The sequence below is a fragment of the Ciconia boyciana genome, chromosome 7 (genome assembly GCF_034638445.1).
Source record: "Ciconia boyciana chromosome 7, ASM3463844v1, whole genome shotgun sequence".
NCBI classification, from domain to species: domain Eukaryota; kingdom Metazoa; phylum Chordata; class Aves; order Ciconiiformes; family Ciconiidae; genus Ciconia; species Ciconia boyciana.
In genome coordinates, this window is record NC_132940.1 from 40,437,594 (window position 1) to 40,449,722 (window position 12,129).

Consider the following 12,129-nt stretch of genomic DNA (forward strand, 5'->3'; position numbering starts at 1 on the left):
ACAACCAGCCTGTCTCCTGCCCTCGACTGCTCCTGCTCCCCATCTGCCCAGGGCTCCCTGGGGAGAAATGCTGCCATGGATGCAGCAAAGGGTGCTCCAGCCTCTGTGCCGGGCAGCAAAGCTGCAAAGTGCTCTTTGCTCTGAGCGTGCAGATCTCCTGGGTGCACACAGACCTGGCAGGCTTGGCCACAGCAGGCGGTGTCACCCCCGCAGTCCGGAGGGACCTGCAGCAGGGAGTGGCTCTGAGCTGGCAGCAGCTCCCTTGGTCTGCCTGGGTGGCAGTTAACGGTGTTGGGCATCACCTTGCACAGCTTTCCTTGGGAAGGGTTGTTCTGTTGGTGATAAACCACCCCGATACTTCCCTGGTCTCACCCCACCCCACATTCATGTTCAGTCCCACTTTCACCCCCAGCATTTGGGCCAGTTGCCCCCCACCAGTCACACTGGAGGGGACTGGGGAGGAGGCGAGCAGTCAGTGTGGGGGGAGGAAGAAGACGCACGCATGTTGCTTTGGTGCTGGCTCGCTCAGCTATATTTCATCACACAGAAAAACGAGACAATGAGAAGTTCCCCTCAGTTCACTGAGGCAGCCCGGCAGGGGCTTGGGGGGCTCCAGCCCATGCTTGTGGGCCCCAGGCCTGGCCCTGTACAACACTTGAGACCACTGAAACGGAGGCGTGCAGGGCTGGGTCTGAGGAAATAACACTGGATGCCACTTGGTGCCTGAAAATGGCACAGCCTGTGCCTAGGGTTTGGAGTCCTAAAACGTCACAACAGAGCAAGAGGGTCTGGGGTGAGTCCCAGGGCTTGGCGGTGGGTCATGGGACGGTGCATGGCAGCCCTGGGCCCCTCTTCCCCCTAGAACAACGCAGTGAAGAACCAGTGTCCTGCCACGGGGGGAACGTGGGTCAGCCCCTTCACTAGTGAAAGAGCGGTTTCTGATGGGTAAGGGAGCATTTCTGTGCTATGAGAAACATCCCAGGCAGGCGTGTGGGGCTGTAGTGCCTGGGCTGGGCTGGCTGCTGTGCTGCGAAGCTGGAGGATCTGGGATGTGCTGATTTCTCAGGTACTTTTAAGGACTTCTAGAGTTGGAGCTTCTCTGGGTTCTGCTATAGAGAATTCCTGGCTGCTGCGAGGTCTGGACCCTGAGCTGGAGGTTTGGTTGTAGTCAGAAAGCTGACTGTGGGGTGCTGTTGGGGGGATCTGACTTGGGGGTCTCCCCATTAAATGAGTTCAAACCACCAGATGGGAGGGTGTGGTCCCTTCCTGGCCCCCAGCTCTGGGCTGGGCGCTGGCAGGCGGCCGGGAGCCTCCGGCTGGTGCCAGCTGCCTGGGGGCCCTCTCTCCAGAGCTGCTACAGGTGGCCAGGGCAGGCACAGCCCTGCTGGCTGTTGCCACATGCGAACATGATGGCACTAAGATAGGCCTGAGGGGGGGACCCCTTCACTCTGTGGCTCCCACCAGTTTGGTCCTGGGGGCTGGCTGCAGGCCCCCCAGTGCAGGGCTGACTCTGGGCCGGCTGTCCCAGGGCTGCGGTGACAGCACAGACAGCCCCAGCCCTCCCTCAGCTGGGTCTGGCCTCATGCTGCACACCCCATGTGTAACCTGGGCTCCACGTGGCCCAAAGACCAGCGCCAGTGCAGCGCTCCAGAGCTGCCCTTCCAGCAGCTCCCCGGCATCCTGCTTCCTCCCCACGCTGCCATCGGCATGGCTGTGCTCCTCCACTGTGCGCGTGGCTGGTGCGTGGCTCCGTCGGCAGGCAGCTGTTCTCCATCCCCGTTTCGAGGACAACCGTGGCACCGCTGGAGGGTATGGCAGCACAGGCCACAGCGCCTGGAAGACTCTCCTTTGCAGGGTTACAGAAAGATGCCAAATAACTGATTTCCCTGATGGACGTTGGCTGCAGCTCAGGACCAGCCCATAGCTAAGAGGCCCTCGGCTGCGGCCATGTATGGGACTGTTCAGAGCGAGGTTGTTGAACAGGCGGCTGCCGTGGGTCCGTCCCCTGGCTGATCTCAGCGCTGTGCTCTGGGCTTCATGCGATGCTCAGTGCCACAGCTGGAAGGAGTGGTGATCCAGCTCTGCTGGCGACAGAGGATTTGCGTATATACATGGAGGTGAGCCTGTACAGGGAGGTCGTGCGTGCAGGTTGTGCGCGCAGCTGGGTGGTGTGGGTTACAAGCATGCAGGCAGCGATCGCTGGGCCTCCCGCAGCAGGCGGGACAACAGCTCCTGGGGTAATGTCACTTGCCTGCTGCATGGCAGCCCGGGTCTGTTCGTGTTCCCGTGGTACATGGTGGGGCGTGGGGAGGCGATGGCACAGCCACCCTGCTCTGTGCCTCGGCAGCAGTGAGTAGCAGAGACCGTGAGCGCCAGATCAACCAGGAAAGGCCGCAGTGCCAGGCTTCTGCAGTGGCTCTGTGGAGGGATGCCGGCTGTGGAAGAAGGGGTGAGCCATGGGGCAGGGCCCAGATGTGCTTCGAGGCCATCAGGCGGGCAGAGACGTGGGTCAGGGCTGGCGAGGTTGGGCTGCTGGTGGAGCAGGGCTGGGTATGGAGCGTTTCAGAGCATTTGACTGGAAGCAGATCGACGGTCTGCCCATGGGAATGGGCCCAGTGGCTTCACAGCAGGACTGGGGAGGTGGAGTTCCTGGGGCTCGTCCCAGCCTGGTGCTAAGAGGCTGCGTGAGAGGTGGCAAGACAGCTCCTCTGCTTCAGTTTCTACCCCTGTAAGATGCCGCTTTAGGAGGGCCCCAAACTCAAAAGGTAGCGATGAGCTCTAAGTGCTCAAAATGGGCGACATTAATTGCTTAGTTACGTTTGTGGCCACGTGCCTTTCCCAAGCGGCCTGAGCCACCCCTAGCTAGCACATGTGCAGGGAACAGGGGTCAGCTGGCCGGCACCCACTGGCCTTCGGGCTGTGTCCATTTGGCTCGTGCTCTTTGGGGCTTTACAGAACATCTGGAAAAGGGTTATTTTAGCCAGTTCGAAGCACTGATCTCCAGGAAAGGATCAGTGCCGTGGGAAGCATGGCGGGGAGCCCAGGAACTACAGTATGTTTGTTCAGGGGTGCGTGTGCCTGGTCCGGCACACCAGGTCCTGCACCATGGCCCACAGCACCACCGCCACATCCTCCCAGCTGGCAGCCTCTGTCCTCTGCCCCTCTCCCAGAGGCACTCCAGACGCTCAGGAACGCCAGCGGTCATTGGCGGTTTCTGCTGCCCAGTTTCCTCCGCTGACTATCATCTGACTTGTGCACCCGGAAACACTCCTTCAAGTTCTGGGCTCGGATTTTGGGGTTCAGGATCTCCTCCCCCATAGAACTGGGGAACCAGCCCCTCTCCTGGTCGTGAAGACGCTCCCCAAATATCCAGCCTGAGCAGAGACAGAGACGGGCATAAATGGGGAAGGACTGGCTCTTGCTCCTGCACTGGGACAGTTGTGCTGGAAAGAGCCTACAGAGCTGGCAGTGCTTTCTGGAAGCTGCTCAGAGGCCTGTGCTGGAGCAGACCCAGTTTGTAAATCTAGGCAAGGAGGGCTGCTTGCCTGAGCAGCCACTGTGTTTGGATAACTGGCTCAAGGGATGCCAGCAGAAAGCAGGCACTGCTGCCACTGAGTGCCCTCTGCTGCCCCTGATGCCACAGGAGTGGTCCCCAGCAGAGACCCAATGTGACTGAGCCCACCAGCTACAAGTGTGCCCCAGCAACCAGGACCGGCTGGCTGCAAAGCATCATCAAGGGAAGAACAGCTCTGGGTTACACCTGGGGTGGCTGTGCCAGCCCTGCTGTGGCCCACAGCCAGTGCCAGGGCGGCTGTGCCAGCACTGCCACAGCTCAGGGCAGCCTGGATTTGATGAGTGTTAGGAGGAGGCAGTAACTCCCTCCTCCTGCTGTGAGCTCCCTCGGCTGTGATGCCAATGCTGGGGTCTCTCCCTGGCCGGAAGGCCCCTCCTGTCTGCTCGGCAGCCACCTGCCTAGAGCAAAGCCCACCCTTCCACAGGGACTCCCAGCCCAGCCCCATCCCATCCCCTGTACCATCGTCTGTCTTGTCCAGGATGTTGAGGACGTCAGCCAGTTCTAAGGACAGCTCATCTGGCTGCTGGGCCACGTACGGATGGACACACTGGATCTGTGGGCAGTCTGCCAGGGAACAGGGTGAGCGTGAGGGATGGACTGGGACGGAGCCCGCTCGGGTGGGTGTAGCACCGCGAGCTCTGCGAATGGTCCCTCTGACCTGGTAAGAAACCCCATGGAGGCCAAGGGGTGCCTCAGCCACAGGGACTAGGGGAGCATCTCTGTGGGGAAGGGAGCCAGGTACACATCACCACCGCGGTGCCACCCATGAGCAGCTTGGGTGGGAGGGAGAGTGCTGGTGCAGCCCAGCCCAGGTTGGAGGGGAGCAAGGTCAGGGTCAGCGCCAGGCCCAGAGGCAAGTGGGTATTGATGGTGAAAATGTAAGGGGAGCCCAGGGAGAGGGTTCAGCTTTGGCAGAGGCCCCAGGCCTGGAGTTGGACTGAGATCAGGGCAGAATAAGGTGCCCTGGGGTAGGGGTGAAAAGCTCCTGGCTCCCATGCTGTGTCTCTTACCAACAAGTCTAGATGTAAATGAAACAAACTTGGTTCTCCGGTTCGGGGCCAGTGAAATCATCCAGCGCTTCATTTCGCTCCTGGATACGGGAGACAAACCGAGGCCATGAGCATGAGACAGTTGTAGGGAGCCCAGCTCTCCTGCCCAGCCAGCCCATGGCTCCTAATTTCTCCTCCTACGGCCCCTTCCTGCCTGCCCCCCCAGGGTCCTGGACTCACTGGTGATGCTGAGCCCGCCTCTTGCACACACTGGTTGGGATGTCACACATGCCACAGTGCCCTGGGCCCTGCTGCACAGGCCTGGCTTGCTGCAGGGCCACCGGGCTGGCTGTCCCCACGAGCAGCAGGATCCCCCTTTGGGGAGCAGCACGGCTTCAGAGAGCCAGCAGCAGGGCGGGGGGCCTGGCATCCCCTGAGCTCTAACCAGCAAAGGCAGCTCCTGGGTGGGCTGGGTCAATAGGAGCAGTTTTTCCTGAAGAAAAGCAGTTAGAGGAACCATTTATTCCCACATCTGCTGTGCGGGAACGTTTAAAGGGCAGAGCTGATTAATTCACTTGCAGACAAACGCTGCAGCATACCAAGGGTACGCCTTGCTTGGCAGTGGATGAGACGAGAGACCCGTGCAAACATGAAGCCAGATCCAGCATGCTGTTTTGCAAAACCTGGGCCTGCAGCAGGAGGGTGAAGATTTCACAGGTGCTAGAGAAGCCCCAGGCCTGGCGCTCCCTCAAGGCTTCCCTCAGCCCCGCTTGGAAACGGGGTAGTTCATTTTCACAGGCTCCAGCTCCTGCCTGGAGGACCAGCTGTGCTCCCGGCCCCGAGGGAGCCAGAACTTTCTACCTTCTCAGGTGGTAGTTTTAAGGCCTGAATTTGACACACATCTAAAGCCACCGGAGCGTCTTCTGGGAGGAGAAGGGCCTAAAAGGGAGACGCGAAGGACGAGTGCTGGCAGACTGATCTGCGGGGCTGGGAATACCTTGTGCTTCAGGGCTGAAGCACGATGCCAAGGACCAGTCAAAACACCTGCAGCTGCAGAATGATGGCTCTGTGCACTGAGGAGTTGGCACACAGAGATCAAACCAAGGGTCTCGCTGTGCTCGTGACCCTATCTGCAGGCTGACCTTGCCCCCAGCTCCTCTCAGCCTGCGAGGGGCCCACCTGCGCTCTAGTCCTGCCCCTGCGACCAGCTGTGTCCAAACGTACTGCCAGCTCCTGGCAGAGCCCAGCCAGGGCATTAGCTGCAAGCTGCCACCAAGCAGGTCATCGTTGCCATATGGGTTCAGAGCTGGGCAATGCTGCAAGAGCTGTGGAACAGATGCAGCAGTCTCTGGCACCCACTTATCTCTTCTAATTCTTCAGTTTTCCAGTTTGTGCCCAGTACTGCCCTGATCATCCCTGGAGCTCTGGAACAGCAGCTTTCAGCAGTTGCTACATCACATTTCAGTGCACAAGACCTGTTGGTAAGCCATGTGCTGGATTGCACACTCACTGTGGCCCTCTAGAAGATAGGACAGGATGCAGAAGCACAGAACTGCAATTGCCTCCCCTGAGCTGAGGCAAACCCTGGCCTCGTTTATCGTTTATCTGCACAGCTAAGTCTCACAGACGTCAAAATGTGCGTTTGCCCTGCATAACATGACTGACATCTCTATTTTCAGTACAGCAAAGCTGCAGTCATGTCTCTGGGGAGAAGGTGCAGTTGCTCACTGCGCTGGGGGCTCGTCTTCCTGATGCCAGTGCTGCACTGTGCTGGGGGGGTCAGGGTGCAGCCCCTGCGGCTGCAGCAGGACGTGGTCCCAGGTGAGGCTGGTGTCTGTTAAGGGATATGGGTGTCGAACGCCGGCCTACTGACAGCAAAGTAACATCAAGCTGGCGGTGTGCATCATCTCTAGTAGCTGTTTAACTGGTGGGACGCGTACACCTGTAATAGCACAGACACTGTGCCTAGAAAATGTGGGCCTGGTAAGGCCTGAGTCAATGAGAAAGCCATGCCTTGAGCTCCAAAACAATCAGGTCTGTGTTAGCACAGCTGAATCATTTGCCCAGTCTGAGCTTGTTGGAGTCTCAAGTGAAAAATCAGTGAGCCAAAAAACCCTGTATGCAGGCATACAAGGAGGCCCCCAGCAGCAGAAGGGCTGCGCAAGATCGGCATCGACTGTGGAAGGCGCTGAGGAAGAGGCCTCTTCTCCACCTTTGCCCACAAGCAGGAGCCACTTTGCTTCACAGGGCTGGTCAGGCGTGGCCTTGATCTTTGCGAGTGAGCCAGCTGAGCTGCTGGCATGTGCACAGTGTACATCCTACTTGCTTTTACTTTCTGAATATGCTGCGGGCTGTAAATCAGTGAGGCTCCTGTGCCAGGGCTGATTTCTGACCTCTCTGTCCCTGAATACAAAGTGCCTGTCCATCTTCCACCCCGGATACTACAAATACACCATACAGGAGAGAAACCTGCCTAGTTCACTAGTGCCTTTCAGTAGGAGAGAATGAAGGCGGCCTTGGGAGAGCGATGCTGGGCAGAGAGGTTTGTAGGGCCAGCCCAGCTGCAGCAGTGGGACCTCTGCCTGGCCTGACCCTGGTAAGCCCAGAGAGCTGGCCCCCATGCAGGCAGGGTGCTGCCCTTGCGTGGGTGTAGGGACAGAGCAGTGCTGAGTGCTGGCAGGGCAACTGTTGTACTCACTGGGACGATGCCTTCAGCATGTAGCTGGCCTCCCGGTCATCTGCATTCTCCAGCAGCCTCAAGATGAAGACGTTGGCCAAACTCTGCCCCTGGTCTTCTAACTCCTCTACCCGAAGAAGCCCCCGGGGAGCCGAGTCAAACACTTGGTACTTGTCCCTGGGAGAGGTTAGAGGAATAGGAAAAACTGCAGTTATCCCAGGAGACTTCGGCTTCAGCCACCCAGAACTGTACTGGGGACACAGACCAGGAACCTCTGCATACCAGGAGGATAAAAGATGCCCTGCTGTGGGAAGGGATGAGCGGGTGGCTATGAAAACCCACCGCAAAGCAGGAGACCTTCTCCTTGCTCTGCCTTAGGCATCCCACATGGCCTAGAACAAGTTGCTTGCTCTGTCTGAACTCCCCATGTACAAAACACAGACGGTGCTCCCTCAAAAGGGACTGTGAGGCTTAATTCATTCCTATTTGTAAAATGCCTCTGTGTTTTCTGGATACAAGCTGCCGCAGAAGCAAAATATTTCCAGGCGTACAGACACTGCGGCGACATGTTTATTAGAAACGTTGGACTAGTGAGATGCTCTCTACCGGTGAGTCTAGTTAATGCTACAAAGAACATGCTGTTCTCTGGGACCCGTCTGTTTGTGCTGCTGTATTTCACTAGTGTCTAGTTGCACAAGACATAGTCCTAAGCATGATGACATTCTCCTCCTCCTGAGGCAGGCTACACCATGTCAAATATAACCACTAGCCTCAGGCCTAAACGTATACCCCTCCCTGCTGCTCAAATTTTCTAGCCTGCTTTCTTAGAATTTTAACTAAGTCTGTTCTTCAGGCAGTGATGAGTCAAAAATCACTTCTTGACAGGAAGACAGGCCTCCTGGGTCAGCCCACCAGTTGATGTAGCTCACTGCCACTCTGCAGAAACTGGTGGATACGTGCTTGCTTGCCCTGCTGGGAGACCTGGCCTGGAATCTGTTCACATCCTGTTTGCCATAAATTTTCAGCTGGAGAGAGCTGTGCCACACATGAAGAGTCAACTGCGCCCAAAGACAAAGTGACTGCTGGAGGGGGGTGTACAGGTCAGGCCAGGGTGCCCTCCCTGTGCCTGGGGGACAGGATGGGGGCACAGCATCACAGCTTGGATAAACCCAGGGGCAAACAGGAGTAATGAAGTGCCCCGCATACTACCCGAATTTTGCACTCACCCAGGAATTTGCCGGCAAATTACCAGCAGATCGTTGAAAAGAAACAAGTAGATTTCTCTGAAGAGTTTCTTGGTGCGAAGTGTTCGTGATGTCTTTGGACCATTCATTTGCTGCAATTCCCCCTGCTTCAGCAGCCAGCGGGAGTGAGAGATGATGGGCACAGACTAGAAGTGAGAAAAGATGGCAAAGATCAGGAAAGCAGCAAAAACCCATGAGCTTATGCGGTCAACATGCTGCAAGCAACAGGAGATGCAGAAGGAAGGGTAGTGAGCTCCCATCACCACAACTTGCACTGCAGAGGATGGAGCAGAGCTGGACAGAGAGGGCAGCGTGCTCTGCCATCCACACCGCAGCCCGGCACAGAGTGTAATAGAGCTCGGACAGGGACACAGCAGGGGCCCAAGAATGAACAAACACTCAAGGATGGCGATGCTGGAGTGCCAAGTGCCTTCTGGCTAGAGAGACTGCCTTTCAAAAACATGTATTTGGCCTTTTGGCTACAAAAAACCCCAGGTTAAATGGTTTCTCACTGGTTGGGTCTGTCCCAGCCAGGAGGAGATACTGTCCACGCAGCCACAACAGCACTTCTGCTAGAGTTTTACCACACGTTGTGTTAAAAACAAGAAGCCCAGAACAAAGCACATCTTACATTAGAAGAAAACTATGCTTCCAGTCAAATGACTGAAATACTGGAAAATATCTGCATAACTGCTACTCTTTCCACTTATGCTCCCTCCCTGTGTTCGACACATGCATGGTAGCACAGTCTTTCTTTCCACACTCTTGCACTCTTTTCACCAGAGGAGCCCTGCCTGTGCCAGTGCTCAAGGCAGACCTGCTCCAGGGATGAACCAGCTCCTGCCTGTCATTACAGCCTCCGCTTTATAAGACATGAAGGCAGTCTTGTGGCTACCTCCATCTACTGCTGTCCTGTGGACTAGCGCTGACACACCGGTAAAGTGCTCTGGAAAATCAAATTTTTGGGCAACCACTGTGGCTTTCCAAATGCAAAGGTACATAAAAAGGTTGCTGGGAAGCTAAATATGCTCCTTAAAGTTTGTGAAGCAGACAGATCTGAGAAGCATCTCCATAGCACTCAAGAAAAGAATTGGCAACTTTATACTCAGCACTGGAGTTTCATGGCATATATTAAATGAGATCTGATCAGACACCTCTAAATTCAGTCATTCCCTGAGTGGAGCCAAAATAGATCATCAGCAGGTAATTAGAGACTGTACATAATGCATAAACGCAGGGATGAATTAAAATGGTGGGATAGTCTTCGTTTTGGTATTTTCCAGCTTCGAAGTGTTTTGCTTTGGAGCTTTCATTTTCCTTTAATGTCATTTGTAATGTAAAATAATAGCTGAAACCTGACCTGCACTCTGAAGAGAGGTGAGAGGGAAGAGCCAGAACTGAGTGCTGGAGCAGGAGCCACCCACTGTGCACAGGTGGTTTGATGCCAGCGTGTCACATCTGCGTACATGCACAACATGCTGGCCTCAGTGCTGCCCCCGGCCTCTGCAGCATGTGTGCACAGAGATCACATGCATGGATGCAGTGCCTGCAGCAGCAGCATCCCCTTCAAAGGCTTTGGAGGGGGACAGCATGGACCAGGTCACCACTGAACACTCACTAAAAGGACTGCAACTAGGTTACTACTGCCATGTATGTGCGCACAACACCTGGATGCTGTTCGCTGTCTGCAAAGGGGCACCAGCCTATGCTCATACCTTGATCTTGAATTCCAATTTCTTCTGGATGCTGATCATCTGCTCTGTTCGGCTCATCTTCCTGACACCTTCATTACATGCTTTCACCACCTGGGAAAAGGAGAGTAGAAAGATTTGCCTCCACTGGCCTTAAGCAGGTAAGTGATGACGGACAGCACAGAAAGGCCTGACCGTGACAGGGTAAGTGCCCTGCTGTAACAGGAACTGACCAAGCCAAGCTCTTCTATCAGCACTGTATTCGCATGAAAAAGAAAAGAAAAAAGAAAGAAAGAAAAAACAACAAAAAAACCCTCAAAACACCCAGAAGATGTTATAGCTGGAAGTTATAGCTGAATGTTATAGCTGGACTATCAGAGGACATGTTAGATGGCTGCATTCAGTTACTGAACCAGACAACATTAAGCAACACTCCTGGTTGCACAGCAAAGGGAACAGCTCATTTGCCAAATCCTGACACACCACGTATCTCATCTTTCTTGTCCCCAACACTTGAAACGAGTACACAGGCAGTATCACATTCAAGAAGAGAACGAAGCCAAAGATCCTCATTTTGAAGATGCAAATGCTGTGGTTCTGCCAAGCAGCACCAGATGCCAAGGCTATGAAATGTCCTGGGGAAAGAGATGTTCATCATACAGAGCCCAGCTGTGTTCTGAGTACAAACTTTTAACTGAAAAACCACAACCAACGTGCAGGCACTACCCTATTACAAGGACCTTAACCTAGATGCCACTGCCTGTTTCATAAGGAGCAACTCTCTTGAGAGCTGGCTAGGTAGAAACATTTTATGTTGGAGAACAAGCTCCACTTTGTGCTCTGTTTTTGCTACTCAAAATCCACCAGAATATGAGCAACTGAAACAGTGATCAGCTACCTATCAGATAGGATACCTATACAGAAAATAAGCACCAGATGGTCTCTGTTGTGATGCCTGCACCTAGCTGGACATCAGGCATCTAAACAAACATTTTCAGATAAGTAATCACGCAAAGGGAGTTATGAAAGTGATCACGAGTCACTGACAGCTGAATATAAAAAGAGCATTTTTCCATCAGCAGTTGTAGTCATCCGCATACTACAGGAACAGCTTTCCTCAGGCTTTTGACCAATGGAAAAACAACTGGCTATCAGGTACGTCATGAGGTATTCTGCAAGTACTAACTAATGCAGAACATTCTTCACTGCTAAGGTCTCTGTCTTTATCCCTAGTGATCTCCAAAGTGTACACTTCGTAGACTAGTTCAGGGCAAATCCAAGAGCCCATTTTGTTCTAGTGTTTCAGTCAGAAGCTGCAACTGTATCCTCAAGCTGACGTTCTAGCACAATTTTCAACTTCAAATACTTATACTGAACTTCAGGATTCAAGAGGTGTTCCAAGCTTCTGATGGAGAAGGGTGCAAACACTCTGTCCCAGCCCATGTAGCTGCCAGCTATGTGCAGATCATTCGGATATGTAGCCTGGAGGTAGGATCGCCCTGTCTGACTGTGTCAGGAACAGTCCGGATGGAAAACATCCCAATGCCTTCCTGGTGTTTTGTACACAGCAGTAACTAGCACAAATGAACACCACACCTACTTACCAGCTTCAGGGAAGAGGGCTAAAAGCAGACTTGAGTACTTCATTAAGAAACCGTTATTCTAGGTCAGAGGAAGAAGTGTGCTGTATTGGAGGAAACCTGACACAGTTGTACTCTGCTGCCTGTTGCAGCTAATTACATCTTTCAGTGGGATCTATCACCTTCAGGTATCTGCAAAAACATTTTGTATTCCTGAAGACCCCAAGGGAAAACATTCTCTCTGCCCTTTCCTACAGCAGAAACATACACATCTGTTGTTAGCAAGGGATTCCTCATGACATCTAACTGCTGCTAGATTAGTCCATCTTTGAGAGCAAGGGAGACTTTAAAAAAAAGAAATTACTCTTGAAACA

General features: G+C 54.2%; 1 protein-coding gene across 1 annotated transcript in view; it reads right to left on the reverse strand.

The window, feature by feature from the left end:
- Positions 1 to 3,201: 3,201 nt before the first annotated feature.
- Positions 3,202 to 12,129, reverse strand: part of NGEF (neuronal guanine nucleotide exchange factor) — a 39,362-nt gene continuing 30,434 nt past the window's right edge. The window contains exons 10-15 of the mRNA XM_072867657.1: positions 10,200 to 10,289; positions 8,467 to 8,630; positions 7,262 to 7,417; positions 4,585 to 4,664; positions 4,034 to 4,138; positions 3,202 to 3,374 (exon numbers count right to left, since the gene is read on the reverse strand). Coding sequence (XP_072723758.1) covers positions 3,202 to 3,374; positions 4,034 to 4,138; positions 4,585 to 4,664; positions 7,262 to 7,417; positions 8,467 to 8,630; positions 10,200 to 10,289 — 768 coding nt within the window. The remainder of the gene's footprint in view (positions 3,375 to 4,033; positions 4,139 to 4,584; positions 4,665 to 7,261; positions 7,418 to 8,466; positions 8,631 to 10,199; positions 10,290 to 12,129) is intronic.